This window comes from Thamnophis sirtalis, unplaced genomic scaffold (assembly GCF_051295495.1).
Source record: "Thamnophis sirtalis isolate CommonGarterSnake01/CBP01778 unplaced genomic scaffold, rThaSir2_p1.2 scaffold_1, whole genome shotgun sequence".
NCBI lineage: Eukaryota > Metazoa > Chordata > Lepidosauria > Squamata > Natricidae > Thamnophis > Thamnophis sirtalis.
In genome coordinates, this window is record NW_028261381.1 from 13,849,186 (window position 1) to 13,866,469 (window position 17,284).

The 17,284-nt window shown below is 37.3% G+C and overlaps 1 protein-coding gene across 1 annotated transcript in view; it reads right to left on the minus strand.

The window, feature by feature from the left end:
• Window positions 1–944: 944 nt before the first annotated feature.
• Window positions 945–17,284, minus strand: part of ANKAR (ankyrin and armadillo repeat containing) — a 47,172-nt gene continuing 30,832 nt past the window's right edge. The window contains exons 16-24 of the mRNA XM_087705285.1: window positions 17,095–17,256; window positions 15,494–15,600; window positions 13,975–14,097; window positions 10,460–10,618; window positions 8,744–8,861; window positions 4,131–4,240; window positions 3,110–3,306; window positions 2,005–2,051; window positions 945–1,189 (exon numbers count right to left, since the gene is read on the minus strand). Coding sequence (XP_087561411.1) covers window positions 945–1,189; window positions 2,005–2,051; window positions 3,110–3,306; window positions 4,131–4,240; window positions 8,744–8,861; window positions 10,460–10,618; window positions 13,975–14,097; window positions 15,494–15,600; window positions 17,095–17,256 — 1,268 coding nt within the window. The remainder of the gene's footprint in view (window positions 1,190–2,004; window positions 2,052–3,109; window positions 3,307–4,130; window positions 4,241–8,743; window positions 8,862–10,459; window positions 10,619–13,974; window positions 14,098–15,493; window positions 15,601–17,094; window positions 17,257–17,284) is intronic.

Below are 17,284 nucleotides of genomic sequence, written 5' to 3' on the forward strand. Positions count from 1 at the left end.
GAAATCTTCTGTTTTTTTCCCACTTTGCAGGGCTAATCCTGTAAGGAAGGCAGGAAGGAAACATTCTGGTGTTGTTTCTAGCCTAATCTTTATTGCCCTGCTTACAGAAACTGCCTCTCTAGTTAACCCTTATTACATTGTAACAGCTAAGGCGCCCATCAACGTGAGTGATGTTGAGTTGGCCATGCCCACCTTGTAACATGACCACCAAGCCCCACCTACCTTGCTGGTCATTAGGGCAGAGAACCGGTTGTTAAATTATTTGAAACCCACCACTGACTCATAGGATCATCTTTTGCGACCTTTTGACAAACAAAGTTAATGCGGAAGCCAGATTCACTTAACGACTGTTACTAACTGAACAATGCAGTGATTCACTTAATAAACTGTGGCAAGGAGTGTTGTAAAATGGGGCATAACTCAATAATTGCCTTGCTTAGCAACATACATTTTGGGCTCAACTGTGATCATAAGTTGAGGAGTACCTGTAGCAGAAATAACAGGAGAGCAAAGGTAACAATTATGTAAGTTTTTTAAAAAAACATTCATAGGTAAACAGCACCCAATCTTTGAAGTTATCCAAGATTTGCAGCTGTACTTTTACAGCCATTTGCCTCATGCAGAGTGCTTGTTTTCAAGAGCGTATCAGTGAATGTACAGTATTAAAAATTCATGTCCCCCTTTGTTTGCTGCGGTGCTATATTTGAAACAAAGATAACTTTTAATTTACCCTGGTTCTTCATATTAGTTGCTGTTCACACATGAAGTCATATCTTATTGCCAGTGTTTTTATTTCTTACTTCTATATCAATTTTTTTTGCAGTTGTTTTCTTCCCAATTTGGAATAAATCCATTAAATCCATTATAGATGCAATCATATTTTTATTTGCATGAAACTGCACGGTAACAACATCTTTTCTGCTACTACAATATAGACAATACGTTCAAATTTTCTCTTCAGACAAAGCATATTTGAGTGTCTCAGCATTAACAATTCTTGGTCTTGAAACTTGTATGAGGTCAGAGGTGGTTGTTTGTGGAAATTGATAGTGTCCAGATGCTGGTGTGCGCGGTTTCTCTAGAGTTTTTAATCTTCCCATTACATGTGTATTTTGGGGAATTAAAAAGAGAGAATCCCTCGGACGAAACTTCGCTTTGTATACTTTAACACCAGTACCTCGAAATTTTTCTAGAAAACAAAAACACCACTTTTACTACTATCAGTATTATCTGCAGAATATTTCAGACTGTTCAGCCAAATGATGTTGCAAGTAGGAGTAGGAGTACTTGTGGGCTGGAGCCTTACTCCACCTGGTTCATTTGAACAGCTAGAAGTGGAATAAGTAGCTGCATTGGAGAATGGTTTCTGCCACCTTGAAAATGATGGTGATGTGTGCCCTGGTCAGGCCACCTCTTATCCAGTCACGCTACACAATTACTGCCTGGCTTCTAACCTTCCCTTTTTGGGGAGGGGAAGTCTGGAGAAGGTGGTTGGGGAAGCAGATTGTCAGACCCAGATATGGAATAGAAACAGTATTGGTCACTTTTATAGAAGGAACCTGGATATAGGAGTGGACGGCTCCTGATCCTTTTAGATCAGACTTGGCAACTTAAAAGATGTTTGGGCTGCAACACACAGCCCAATTCCCCAGCCAGCATGCCATGGCTTCCAAGTATGCATTTTAAAGCTGCTTTAAATCAGCCACCAAGCTCATGAGTCTTCAAGAACAACAGTTTGAATTATAAGAAATTTTTGATGGAAAGCAACTTTAGAAGGGTCTACGGACATCACAAGTTTTATTAGATAATGTATTTTGTTTTACATATGCCTAGCCCATTCCGCACAAATCTATCTGGATTAGGCTGCATATTTAATCTTTCATATATGTGTGGTTATCAAATGCTTTCATTGTAAACATGTTGTGCATTGACAATAAAGGTTTGATTTAATTTGATTTCTTGATTTGTGTACTGCATTATATCTATTAGATAGGCATAAATTACCTCTTATGTGTACAGGGACAGCAGGTGGTCCTCCATTTAACTCCAGGCTGAAAATAAAAACTTTTAAGTTAGGATGCAGATAATTTACTCTCGGTAAAGTACTTACACTAAAGATCTGCAACCATTCTTAAATAATGCAGTTTGAGAGTTCTATTAACCATTTTTTCCTCCTGTTTAACAATTAAACCTAATATAACCATTCTATGTTTCTAAACTGGTATATGTTTACTTTCATCGAACCTCTCCATTATCTATAAATTAATTCAGCTGCTAGTGATGCTTCAATAAAAATGCGGGCTTTAGGACCCTTGTCTGCTTTATTAGTTTACTATTCTTCTTCTTAAATTTGACAATGATTTACATGATAGCAAGTTTATGAATCCATGGTTGATGAATGTTAAACATTCATAGTATTTATAGAAATATTTAACATCAGTCCTGATGTAAGATCTCAAGCTTTCTAGTGTTCTGTGCTTAGTAAGGTATGTATATTAAACTGTGAATTAAACTGAACTTCAATAACATTTAATTAAAATTAATTAAAAATACCACAATTTCCTAATAAACTTAAGACAATTATGAAAATAGCATTTTTAAAATGCTATCAAATGCTATAAAATCCATTGCTGTAAATGCTATAAAACCCCAAAGGACTACACAACAAATAGAAAAGGAAAATATGTTGTGGAATCCAGAAAATTCAGCATGGTCTTCTCTCAGGTAAGCATGCTTGCAAGAAATCCAAGTGGTTTTGTTTTGGAATAAAGTCCTACTTCCAGCCAGAAATCGTCTTTCACCAAGTTCATATGGCGACGTTTCAACGAAGTCACATTCGTCATCTTCAGGCTGCTGCTGACTACTTCAGGTTTGGTGTTTCCAGGAGTATTGTGGGATCTTGGCTGTTTGTTCCTTATAACTGCTGGTAGGGGATTAAATTATATATATATATATATAATCTATCTATCTATCTATCTATCTATCTATCTATCTATCTATCTATCTATCTATCTATCTATCTATCTATCGGTATATCTAATATATTTATATATAAAATGATGTGCACAGTATTCTGAAATTTCACTAAAATTTTAAATACGGTTCATACCTGAGAGATGGGAGCCCAACTTTTTTCTGTCTCCTAAATTCCTTTACAAAATCCAAATTTATTTTTGCATCTTTGCTTAGATTTACTATTAGCCTCTTGAATAACTTGGGCTTATTCCTACATTGTACCAATAGATGGCGATATGCAGTTCGGTTAAATGTTAGATAGCCAAGAGCACATGCCACAGATGAACGAACCTAGAAAAGATATCCACATTGTAGAAATGCAATTGATTAATTTTGTTAAGGATCAGTGAATCAGATTATTTTACAGAAGGCACAAAGCAAGGGAACTAGGAAAACTAAAATAAAAGTCCTGGATTGCAGAAAACAACAGACTCTGTATATGTCACTTCTGTCCATTATTTGGATATATCTTTCTCTGTTGCCCAATTTTGTATGTGAGTTTGTGACAGTGGTAGGATTCAACCAGTTCGCACCTATTCGGGAGAACCGGTTCTTAACTTTCTAAGAGGTTCAGAGAACCGGTTGTTGGAAGAAATCTTCTTTTGGTGTTTTTCCGCTTTACAGGGCTAATCCTGTAATGAAGGCAGGGAGGAAAAATTCTGGTGTTGTTTCTAGCCTAATCTTTATTGCCCTGCTTACAGAAACTACCTCTCCGGTTAACCCTTATTACATTGTAACAACTAAGGCAAAGTGCTCATCGACCTGAGTGATGTTGAGTTGGCCACGCCTACACGGTCACATGACCACTAAGCCCTTTCTTCCCACCTGGTCATTAGGACAGAGAACCAGTTGTTAAATTATTTGAATCCCACCACTGGTTTGTGAGCACTATATTACAGTTTTGATGGACCGGGATGAGTTTGATATCTGAAAATCACAGTCTAAAGATACTAGAGCCATTAACGGGTCCAAGAAAGCAAAGAGCTCAGAGTGAAATGAACACAACAGTACAAGACAACAGTACTACATGATGTGGTGTTCCACATCAAGTGTGAGGGAGAGATTCTGGTCTCTACTGAACAGTGAGAAAACTTATCAGAATTTTAAATTCCTACCTCCTCTTCCTTTGCATATAAATGATAGCAAAGACGTTGGACAGTTCCCAAGCTTGTGATTGCTTCTGGAATGCCTGCCCTTGTGTGGGCCAAGCTAGCTAATAATTTTCCTAGAGGAGGGGAAATGGAATGAAAGCATAAATATTTGTAAATTGTGCAAGTAAATTATATCCAACACAATTCAGTACAACTAGAACGGGAGTCAGCAACCCACGGCTATGGAGCTGCATGTGGCTCTTTCATCCCTCTGCTGCGGCTCCCTGTTGCCAATCAACTCCACAATTGATAGGGCTTTCGGTTAAGACGGGTAGAGGAAAAAGGATGCTGCGCTAGAAGGAGACACTAGTGAGGGAACCAGACTTCCGGTCGGCTCCAGAATTGAACGGGAGGCTTCAGTTTAGGACCTTTGCGGCTCTTTGAGTGTTTAAAGTTGCCAACCCCTGAACTAGAACTTCCAAAGCATCAGGCCAGAGTTTCTCAAACTGTGATCCAGGATGATTTATGGGGTAACAGCCCACTTGAAATGGATTTGATTTTCATTTTTTGAAAACCTTGCCTAGTGCAGATAGAACGGAAGACTGAAAATACGATCTGGGTTTTGCTTCTGTCTTTGCCTGCATTACCCTAGTGGGCAGTTGTGGAACTTGTGAGATATAGATTAACATTAAATGATTAAAAGTAGCATTTTTAATTCCTGTTCCACTTTAATCTCAGTACTGATGGAAATTATACACATTCATTTATCATTTTATGGAGTTCCAGAATTGCAAAATCTGAAAAATTCTGTATCAATCAATTGTGATTTCTTAAATATTTTAATGAAACAAGACTTTTAATATACTATAGCTCAATTTTCATTAATTTTGTTTCTCTTCTTTTGGCATGCTTAGTCAGATGAAAAGTTAGGTATGTTTTAATTCAGTTAACCACTTCTAAAGGGGGAGATGTGTACAGTGTCTATGAAGGAATCAAACTTCGTAACTGAAATTAAGGAAGGAATCAATATTACGCAAACACAACTAGTAGAACAAAGTCAAACTAGAGTCTTGGATTTTAAGAGAGCTAATTTCAATAAACTTAGAGAGAGCTTGGGAAGAATTCCATGGATAAGAATCCTCAAGGGGAAAACAACTCAAGAAGCTTGGGAAATTTTGAAAAATGAGATTATAAAAGCTCAATCTAGCACAATACCAATGAAGAAGAAAAATAACAGCTCCCAAAAGAAACCAGCATGGCTGCATAAAGAACTCTCTGACAAATTGAAAGACAAAAAAGTTAAGTATAAAAAATGGAAAGGGGGGGACATAACTAAGGTAGAATATCAGCAAATAGCCCGAGCCTGTAAAGATGAAGTAAGGAAAGCTAAGGCTCACAATGAAGAAAGGCTTGCCACAAAAGTAAAAAATAACAAAAAAGCTTCTTCCAACATGTTAAGAACAAGAAAAGGATTAAGGAAACAATTGCTCCATTGCTGGGAGAAAGTGGGAAGAAGGTGACAAGCAACAGGGGAAAAGCAGAACTATTTAACTCGTTTTTTGGATCTGTCTTTACACAAAGGGATAAAACAGTCCAACCAATCAAAAACAGCATCACAAAAAATCAGATTAGGAACACAAATTGAAATAGGGAAGAAAATAGTAAGTGAGCACCTGTCTACCTTAGGCGAGTTCAAGTCACCAGGACCGGACAGATTATACCCCAGGGTTCTGAAGGAACTGGCAGATGAGATCTCAGAACCACTGAACTATATCTTTCAGAGATCCTGGAGCACTGGGGAACTGCCAGAGGATTGGAAAAGAGCTGATGTGGTTCCCATCTTCAAAAAAAGAAAAAAAATAGATCCAAGAAACTTTAGACCTATCAGCCTGACCTCAATACCAGGAAAAATTCTTTGAAAGATAAGCAATGAATCAACGAACACCTAGAAGTAAATAAAGTAATAGCCAAAAGCCAACATGGGTTTGTCCAGACTAATCTTATTGCACTCTTTGACAAAGTGACAAAATTAGTGGACCAGAGGAATGCTGTCTATATAGTTTATTTGGACTTCAGTAAGGCATTTGATAAGGTAGACCATAACTTACTACTAGATAAAGTAGAAGAATGTGGGTTGGACAGCATCACCAGCAGATGGATTCGTAACTGGCTGACCAACTGCACTTAATGTGTAGTCCTCAATGGAACTGCATCTACATGGAGGGAAGTATGTAGTGGAGTACCCCAAGGCTCTGTTTTAGGCCCAGTACTCTTCAACATCTTCATCAATGATTTGAATGAGGGAATAATCAAATTTGCAGAGGACACCAGACTGGCAGGAATACCCAATACTCCAGAAGATAGGTTTAAGATACAGAAGGACCTTGACAAACTTGAACATTGGGCACTATCTAATAAAATGAAATTCAATGGTGAAAACAGTAAGGTTCTACATTTAGGCAAGAAAAATGAAAAGCACAGGTACAGTATAGGTGGTACCTTCCTCAATAGTAGTAACTGTGAAAGGGATCTTGGAGTCCTAGTGGACAACCATTTAAATATGAGCCAGCAGTGTGCAGCAGCTGCCCTAAAAGCCAACACAGTTCTAGGCTACATAAACCAAGGGATAGAATCAAGATCACGTGAAGTGTTAATACCGCTTTATAAAGTCTTGATAAGGCTGCACTTGTAATACTGCATTCAGTTTTGGTCACCATGATGTAGAAAAGATGTGGAGACTCTAGAAAGAGTGCAGAGAAGAGCAACAAAGATGATTAGGGGACTGGAGACTAAAACATATGAAGAACAGTTGCAGGAACTGGGTATGTCTAGTTTAATGAAAAGAAGGACTAGGGGAGACATGATAGCAGTGTTCCAATATCTCAGGGGCTGCCACAAAGAAAAGGGAGTCAAACTATTCTCCAAGGCACCTGAGGGTAAAACAAGAAACAATGGGTGGAAACTAATCAAGGAGAGAAGCAACTTAGAGCTGAGGAGAAATTTCCTGACAGTTAGAACAATTAATCCGTGGAACAGCTTGCATCCAGAAGTTGTGAATGCCCCAACACTGGAAGTCTTTAAGATATTGAATAGCCATTTGTCTGGAATGGTATAGGGTTTCCTGCCTAGGCAGGTGGTTGGACTAGAAGACCTTCAAGGTCCCTTCCAACTCTGCTATTGTATTGAAATTGACTAAAATCTTGACTGAGATATTTGCTTATTTCAGGGATATTTGCCAGAAAATTGTGAGGTATGTTTCAGTGGATTATCAGCCATATAATTACTTCAGTGATATACATAACGTAGGCACCAGCAAAGCAAATGGGCATATATTTATGTGTAGGCTTTGTTTCAAAATAATAGAAGCAAATATTAATCAGACCATTGTTGTTACATCAAAATTTGTGTTTATTATATTTTTTTATCTTCCCTTTATTATTTTTATAAATAACTCAAGACAATGAACTTACATAATCTTATTTTCCCATAACAACCACCTCATGAGGTGGGCTGGACTGAGAAAGAGTGACTGGCCCAAAATCATTCATCTAGTTGGCATTCATGCCTAAGGCAGGACTAAAACTTAACTGTCCTGTTTTCTAGGCGGGCACTTTAACACTGGCTGTCTATTTTTAATATATTTTTCTTGTTTTTATAATTCTGTTAATATATTCCAATTAACTATTTTTTATTAACTGCCTGAAATATCATAAATCTATCTCTTCCACCACCATCCCTTTACTCCTAGGAATTCTCCCCTTCCCTGAAATTGCTGTTTGACCCCAAAGATGGCAAATCGTATCCTTTGGTTGAAAAGGGAAAGGGGGGGAAAAATAGAAGGGAGAGAGTTAGATACTATTTTGGTTATTATTTAAAAAGAAAAATAACTTGACCATTAAAATACCATGATTTACAACCTATCTAGTATGAACTAGATGAGTGTTTCTTAATTTTTTCATCTCATACTGTATTAAAAATTAAAATCGATGTCTTCATTGCTGCTACTGCTTCTCGTGATTTTTGATGGATTTTAATATGTTATTTTTTTTTTAATATAGGCTAGCAAATAATTTTGATCTGAGGATCCTGACAGGATGTTGGAAACCTCCAAGGCTCCCAGAACCTTACTTTAAGAAACACTGGTCTAGATGGTGATCTAATTTCTTCTTCCTTTCATACTTCTTTCAGAGTCAGTGTGGAGTGATGCCTTTTTCTGTATATATGAACCCAATCACATAAAGCCTTCTGAGACAGTTCAAGAAGGATACCACTTTAGCAATAGCAGCAGCACTTAGATGTACTGTATATATCACTTCATAGCGCTTTATAGCCCTCTCTGAGAGGTTTAGAGAATCAGCATATTACCCCCAGCAATCTGGCTCCTCATTTTATCGACCTTGGAATGATGGAAGGCTTAGTCAACCTTGAACTGGTCAGGATTGAACTGCTGGCAGTTGGCCGAGTTAGCCTGCAATATTGCATTCTAACTATTTCACCACCAGAGATTAGCCCTGTTTCCTTCATTAAATCTTCACTCTTAGGCCCCGCATTATAGTTAATAATATTTTGTCACTACAATGATACTGCACAGCATTTTAGTATTTTATATACATTTCCCCTTTTACAACATTAGTTACCTGTTAACACTAAAGTGGATGATTTTTCTGAACATAGTAGGTCAACCAAGGTAGAAATTCCTCTTGCAGACAAAGTAACTTGATCCACATCAATTATAATTTTTGCTAGAACTACAATCTGAAACACAAGATACTTTTTGACACAAAAGATAAAACAGGTTTCCTGTAATTTTGCATTTTTTTTTCCATTTCTTATTTTTCACGGTATAATAGTCTAATCATTTTAGTGACAATATTAAATAAACACATTAGTGGGAATTTTATAATTGCAAAATCTTAGTAGTAGGAGAAAAAAAATCTGGATTAATTAAGATTGGGGGTAAAGCATTTTATATTATCATCATCACTACCTCATTTTACTTTATTAGAAAATCGCCATATTCATTATGCTTCAAATTTAAACATATTTACCTTTCACTAAATTTCACATAATTTAGTCAATTTTAATTCTATATAGATTTGCAGAAGATTGCCACATAACAAGATAAAAGCCTACAATTTGAGTAAAAGGGCTCAGTGTCCAATAATGCCTAAGAACTAGGAATGAGGAACAAAGCAGGTAAAATGTTCTCAAAATATTAATTAATCTCCTAGAAATATCTGAAGTGGTTTGAATCAGCCATCAAACTCCTCAAAGGTTTCCTGAAAAATTAAGATTTTAACAGACCAACAAAAAGTAGAAACGAGACTCATAAGAAAAGGTTCCCTATAGACTGTTTTTCAAAACATTTGTACAATGATATAAAAGCCCTTGCTTTTCATCATATCTACTCGTTTTCTACAGCAGACGAGAGGTAGTATGCTGCTAATTCCCACCGGTTTGGGCAAACTGGTAGTAGCAGCAGTTTGAGGCTCTGCCCACCCACCCACCCAGACGTCATCATGGATGGTTCACCAACAAATGCGCGCTCGCCAAAAGCGCGCCGACGAAACCGCGGCGAGAAAACCGCAAGGTCAAAATCGCGCCGACAAATGCACGCAGAAGCGTGCCAACAACAGCACGCTGACAAAAGCGCACCTTCAATAAACAACTAACAACCTAATAGCCCTAACCCTAACCCTAAACCTAACCCTGAACCTAACCCTAACCCTTACCTTAACTTAAATCGTGCTTTTGTGGGCGCAGTTTTGTCGGTGCGTTGTTGTGGGCGTGTTTATGACATCGCGGTTTTCTTGCCGCGGTTTTGCCGGAGCGCTTTTGTCGTGTGCGCTTTTGTTGGATCACGATCATGGACCTTCTGCACATGCGCAGAAGGTTCTGTGTATGCCCAGATGTGTGCGTGCATGCTCCTACTACCGAACTGGTAGTGAAGATAATAGAATACCAATACTGCAGCAGACCATTGAAAAAGAAGGAGCCATCCTAGATCAATGCATCACACATCCTATCAATTTAGCCTGCCTCAATCTGTGGAAAGCCTTCTATTAGAAGAAGTTATTCTGGAAAGGCTTTCTGTTGCAATCCTGTAATTAATCAGATTTACGGGAACTGAGGGGAATTAAACACTTGAAATTTTCAGAGAACAGCATTTAGGAAATCTGGTCATAATCTTTCCATATTCAGGTATTGTGGAAGTCTACCTTTTTTTGGATTACAACAGAATCTTCCCAACAGTGAAGTTCAAGTTCTATGTGGCATCTCCATTCTTCCAACATGCTTATTGATAATTGTGCAAAGATAATTCTGAACTATAAATGCAATACCTAGTTTTGTACCTGAAATGCAGCCATTGCTCTATCTGTCTCTACACCTGAGTCCAGAAGAGGTTGAAATACATGCATTGATATTGGTCCAGCCTCTAAAATCAGTACCTGCTGAGTAGGATTATTGTAAGCAAAAATTGCAATAGCATATCCTGCTCGTAAACGGATATCCTTAAAACAACAAGAAAATAGTAACATGTAAACATTGCTCACATTTAGATATTGGGATTTTTTCAAACAAACCAAGCCACCGTATCTACTTTGAATTCCAGGAGAGTTAAAAGGATTTAATTTCTTTTTTACACTATTAATTTAAAGTTTTGATATTCTGTTCTTTATCTGGAAAGACACTCAGGATAGCGTAAGTAATTTAGGATTCCTGTCTTCAAAATTGCAAGATATAACAGAAAACGATGGAAGAGAAAAAGAAAAGATAATTAAAAAAACCTTTAATAAAAAGAAAAAGTGATGCTGTCAGAATGAACGCTATCTATTATTAAAATGGCAAGAGGAGATCCATGTATATAAAATGTGCATAGTTACTTCTACTACACGTGTATATTTAATTGTCACTACTTAATAGGCTGCATACAAATGTCATTATTAAGTGACAAAGATTCTTTGTTCACATGAAAGTGGGACATATGGACATTATAACATTGACCCAGTAAGTTAATTCTGGGTCTAGTATACAATATTTACAGGTTTTTGTAGGATTCAATTTATTCTCCCACATCAATTATGTCATCTAAATATCACATCTTAATTAATTGTTCTATTTTGCCTAATAAATTGTTACTTCAAAACAGCAGGGCTGGAGATCAGTTCTGTTAGGTCCAGAAGAGAGAAAATTTTACACTTTATTCCCATCTAATGGTTGCTTGGAGATTTGCATCCCAGATTTTATATTCAAGGAGCCTTTATTCATCAAATGCATTTTTCAATTGCTAATTGACTGCAAGGCCCAAGCAAACTATTACTTCCTATAAATATTTACAACTAGTAACTAATCCACTGAGATAAAGCCCTCACTGGAGCCTCTCTCATTCAAGTTCTGAATAGTTTTACCCACCCCACTCCTCCGCATTTCAAAGGTACACAAACAACAATATTTCAGTTAGAGATTTAGATATAAATCAATATATAAGACATAAAACAAAGCAGGTATCCCTTCAGGAAAGATGCCAGAGGGTGCAACATTTCCCTAGAACAGGTTCAGGGACGTGCAGTCACTAGAGGCAGGGGAAGCGTGGCCTCACCAGTCATGAGGAAAAGGAAAGAATTTTTAACAAATAATTAAAGCCAAGGTAGTTGCTACCAGATTCTAAGTCATAGTGACTTGGAACAGTGCTTAGTGTTAACTATAGGAGGAGGCCAGAGAAGTAGAGGCCTCTTTTGCATAAGGAATTTTTCGCCTTTTAAGAGTTAACCAAGGGTTAAAAAACAAAGAATTCCTTATGCAAATGAGGCACATGTTCTCTCGCCTCCTGTAGAGGGCATTTTTAGAGGCTTTTTAGAGTTCTCTGGGAGCAACTAGCTCAGTCTGACTCAGAGCTCTGGCCTTTCATGAGGGCAGAGTTGAAATCCTCTCTGAAACAGCTGTAAAAGGTGCATGTGTGGGGATGGGGGAGGAATTCAAAAAGTTTGATTGCATGCAGAACCCATGTTGCCTTTTCAAACACACACACACACACACACACACACACACACACACACAGCTGGATAAAAGTATATAAGCCCAGCTTCACTGAAAAGGCAACGTGATTCACCTGCAATCAAAGGCTCCGATCGGAAGGCAGCAGGGGAAGGGGGGTATGGCAGAGGAGCTGCTTTCAAGCCTTTGGAAAATATATACAATCCAACTTCTGTGTTTGTGTTTGTGTTTGTTTGAGAGTGAGTGAGTGAGAGAGGGATCCAAGTTCTCTCTGTGTGTGTGTGTCTGTTTGAGAGAGGGGGGAGGGAGGGAGAGAGGGAGGAAGGAGGGGGAGGGAGAAGAAAAAGAATGGGAAAACTTATTTTGCAAGGGGGAAAAATGCTGTCGCTTTAAATCGGAACTGAGCATGCCTGGCTGAGGAATTCTGGGAGTTGAAGTCCACAAGTCTAAAAAGCTGCCTCACCAGCCATAAAACTCACCGCACTTCACTGAACAGGTTATATACTGCTGTCAGCCCAAGCCATTACCTATTTTAATATCTAGTAGAGGGTACCTGTACTGAGAAGGAGGCTATCCAGCCATGTTATCATCTATTGCTAGAGGGGGCAAAAACTAAATCCTCCTCATTCACACAGGAAGCACACAGCAGGACTTGTGCCACTCCTTTCCCACCAGATGTAAATCTCACAGGCATACCACAGCATCATCAGTACTAGAGTGTAAAGACAACCGAAATCTCCAGAAATACTCATTGTTGATACCAGTATGTCCCAGTCCACATTCAAATGTTTGTGGAGTGAGAGCTTGTGAAAATTCAGCCTCATTGATTTGGACCACATTGTTTTTGAACTCATCATTCCTTTCAGACATTTGTTAGATGTTTTGAATGAGTAGAGCTTGGTGCTATCAGCATACTAATAGTATTGCATGTCCAAGCTCCTGATGCCAACTACAGCAGCATTGTATAGATATTAAAGTGGGATAAGTAAGTACCTTTTGGCATCCTGCAGTAAAACTGCCAGGGTGCCAAAGACTGTCATTCAAAATTACTCTCTGAAAAATGAAGGAATAAGATTTCTGTTTGAAGGTATGAGGTACAAGGATAACAATGAACATAAGCATACCTGATAGTTGATTGGTGGAATTATGTATAATGGAAAATAGTGATATATAAATATAAATGGTTGGTAAAAAAAAAAAATTTCTTTCACATGGGGATTATATAAAGGTATACTGTTATCAAATAGATAATCAAGAATGTAAGGGAACTATGATTTATTGGGAAAAAAAATACTAATCGTAATTGAACATATACTGTACAATGAAAATGAGGTATTTAGTTATACTAGATGAAAAATCTGTGATGGTAAATGTTATTCGAGAATATGGATGTTAAAACACCTATAACCAAATGACATGCTGTATGTGATGAGGCTTTTGTTGTTGTTGTTGTTGTTTTGTTTTGTTCTTTTTATGTATGTGTTGTCTGTGTAATAAAAATAAAAATTTATAAAAAAAATATATTACTCTCTGAAAATTCCCTTGCAACTATGACTAGCATCACAGAAGGACAGTATCTTCAAACTGGATCTCATGGAAATTATTCAAAAGGATAATTGAGACATCCACAAACCTCAGAAGAGTGTTACTTCCTTTGTTTCTTTTCCACAAAATGTCATCTACTAGTGTCAATAAGGGCCAATTCTGCCTCTTGTCAAAAGAAGAAGTGCATGTTTTGTGGTCTGAGCTTTCTCCAACCATTTTTGTACATCCTCAGAATCCCAAATGTACCCACAGCCTTAGGAGTTGAAGATACTTAATTTATTGTTTGATTTTAAAATTTGTATACCAAATATTTTAATGAAGTCATTACCTTATCTGGGGCATGAAAAAGCTTAAGGACATCCCGATAACTAAAGCCTTCTTTGTCTTGTAATACAGTCTGCAGACTGCTATTCTTTAGAACAATGCAAGCCAAGGAAAATGCAACTTCAACCTAAAGATTAATTAGAATTGGAAAAATTAAAACTTGAATTATAATAACTTATGAAGTGTGGAAAAGAATTGTTACGGCTTCAGAAAATCTACCTTTGGTGCCTAAGAATATTTTTTTCAGGAAAGAAAAGAGCCTCTTTCTCAGCAAAAAAAAAAAAAAAGTAAAATAGTTTATATATCTTTGCTGCTATGTAATGGTTATCTAGAAGTTGTCTGGTGCTGTAACCTTATCAGAATGTGACGTCTACATTTTTTCTCAACCTTTTATATCATTACATTTTAGAAGAAAAAAACAAAAGGAATTACACTATATAAGCATGAAGCATATCATAAAACGTAAAATTAAAAGCAAAAATCTTTATGAGTTTAAAGTGTTTTCTTCTTTTCAAATCCCCAAATCTATGCGGTTTTTCTCCTGTTCTGTTTATCCTAAATGTCATGCAAACAGTTCTAAGTACTGTAACAAAGTGTACATGCATAGAATAAAAATACCCAGGCATAAATATTGTAGAAACCTTCCTTATCTGTGCAAATAACAAATACATGTCACTGAATATTCTAATGTTCATAGGGAAAACTGCAGGATCTAATAATCTTTAATATTCCTTCTCTTTATGCATGTATATATATGTGCCAGTATGATTTATGATTCTAGTGCTGAAGTGAAATAGAGGGCCCACTAGGCCAGGATTGATCATAGTCATGATCTATCCTAGGCTTTCAAAGCTAGCTAATTATATGAAACACTCTCTCAAGATAATTGTGTCATTAGGATATGACTATCCACTTCTATTCCCAGGAAATCAGCTACTGGTTGTTAAGACACTGCCCACTTGATTTTAGGGTGGGTTTTTTTTGGTAGCTATATATATTTCATCCTCTAACTTCATTCCTGCACGCTGAAATAATATTAATATATTATCCATATTTTAATTACCGGTAATACTGATATTATGGCAAAATCAAATACAAGGTCTTAAGACTGAAGTTCTATTATCTAATGTGATAGGCTTTTTATCAGCAGCTAGAGCAGCTAAGGCTGTCAAACTCGCGGGCTCGGGTCACGCCCATGCCCGGTTTAGCAAAGGGGGGGGAGTCACAATATGTCACATGACGATGCTGTGACAACGCAGGTTTGACCCCGCTGAGCTAGAGTTTTCAACATTCTGCAAATGTATTTTCTTTTATATTATTCAATGAAGCAAAACTATTAAAGCTATTCAAGAACTATAGCTAGTCCTAGTTTAGTGACCACAATTGGAACCGGCAATTTGGTTCTTATGAGAAGTAGTTATTTTTTTTTTCATCACCATTGTAACTGAACAGTCATCATCTGAGGCAGTTGCTAAGTGAAGACTCTCTAGTTTAGAGCTGTATGATAAACATTTAAAACCCACCTTTATCTGAAGGGATGGATGAGTTTTAAGTAAATGAACAAGTATAGGCAATGCTCCTTCATCCACTACATTCTCTTGACTAACTGGATTGCTTATATGAGCTTCACCTAGATGTTTGATGTCAGGCAAAAAGATCCATACAAATGAAAGAAGGGGGGGGGGGGGGAGAAAGGAAAGTTAGCAAAAGCAAAATATGACCCCTTAACTGTTCTTTACTTTTAAGCAAGCATATGCTAAATGCTGTAGCTCAAATCAATGGAAAGTCCTCATGAAGCAACTTAGTGAAGCCCTTTGAGTCCAGAAATGAGGCATGTTTTTCTGTCCAAGTATAAACAATATATGAGAGCCAATTTGGTGTAGTGGCTAAAGCACTAGAAAGCGGAAAACTGGGAGTTCTAGCCCCACTTTAGGTACCAAGCCAGCAGGGTTATTTTGGGGCAGTCACTCCCTCTCAGCCCTAGGAAGTGTTCAAAGGCAAACCACTTCTTAAAAAAATGCCAAAAATATTGGCAGGATTTGCCCAGGTAGTTGTTATGAATCAAAACTGGCCCGAAGATAAATAAATAAAATCTAACAACTCCCCAAATTAGGAAACATAATCTTGTGAGAAATAGAACTAGGATTACTTTTAAAGTTTTAAAATACTAGATGAAGAGATTTTTAAATTCCCAGACATGAAAAAATATTTTAGGATGTTTAGAACTTACCATTATTTTACTACTGGTTTTAATATGTCATTACCATCAGTTGCATTGATTTTACCTCAGAAAGCTAGTTTCACTTTAGCTTTCTTATTAGACCCTAGTAATATCCTGGTTTAAAAATAGGGTCAGGTAGCAGATTAAAGACATGTCTGCAGCTGATATCTCTACAGTACAGTAGTGTCAGAATACTGTATTCTGTACTGAGTTAGAAGGATATATGGACTGACTAATCTGATTTAAAGCAATCCTGTATATTCCAAAGATATCACTGGAAATGATTGTATTAAGGTCTATTCTTGTATAAAGTCTTCTAGAAAAACTGGGACTAAATACTTTGTTTCCCTGAAAATAAGACCTCCCGGATAATAAGCCCTTTTGTGCGCATGCGCTAAAATATGCCCTCCCCCGAAAATATTGCAACAAGGCAGCAGCCATGAGGTGACCACGCTTGCCGTCTCCTGCACCTCAAAAATAATAAGACCTCCCTGAAAATAAGGCCAAGCGCTTATTTCAGGGGAACATGGTATAGGTTGCTAGCAATAATTTCATACCATCTGTTCTGATGATTTCTTTAGACTTACTTTTTTTTTAAAAAGAAAACCTTACCAAGCCAACTATAGCCTCAAAAGCTTATACCAGGAAATTCAGAAAAAGAATGAACTAAATCCCAACTGGGCTATAGTTGGCTTTGTGAGTTACAAAATATGTAGATGTAGGATTGCAGCCATTTTGATAACGCATCTGTTTTGTGAAGTGGGTTGCCATATAGGGGGAAATAGCTCTCAAACCTGTCCAATATTGTATAATATTAAGACTACTGTTTCCTAGGCCCTTTCATGGTTCTTACTCAAAAGCTTTAATACTGTTTTTGGGAGTAAGAGAAAAGGAACTACAGACCGATACACATTGTGCCTAAGGCTTTGATCACACTAAGGAGGGTGCCTTCTGCTATCCTTCCACTTCTTAACAGCCGGACCAAAGGGGCGATTCCATTCCCTTCGCATATTTGGTTCTGGTGAATTTCACTGTCCTTGCTAAGGGCTATGACAGCTTCTCCTCCTTCCAAAACAACAAAAGTAACAAATAC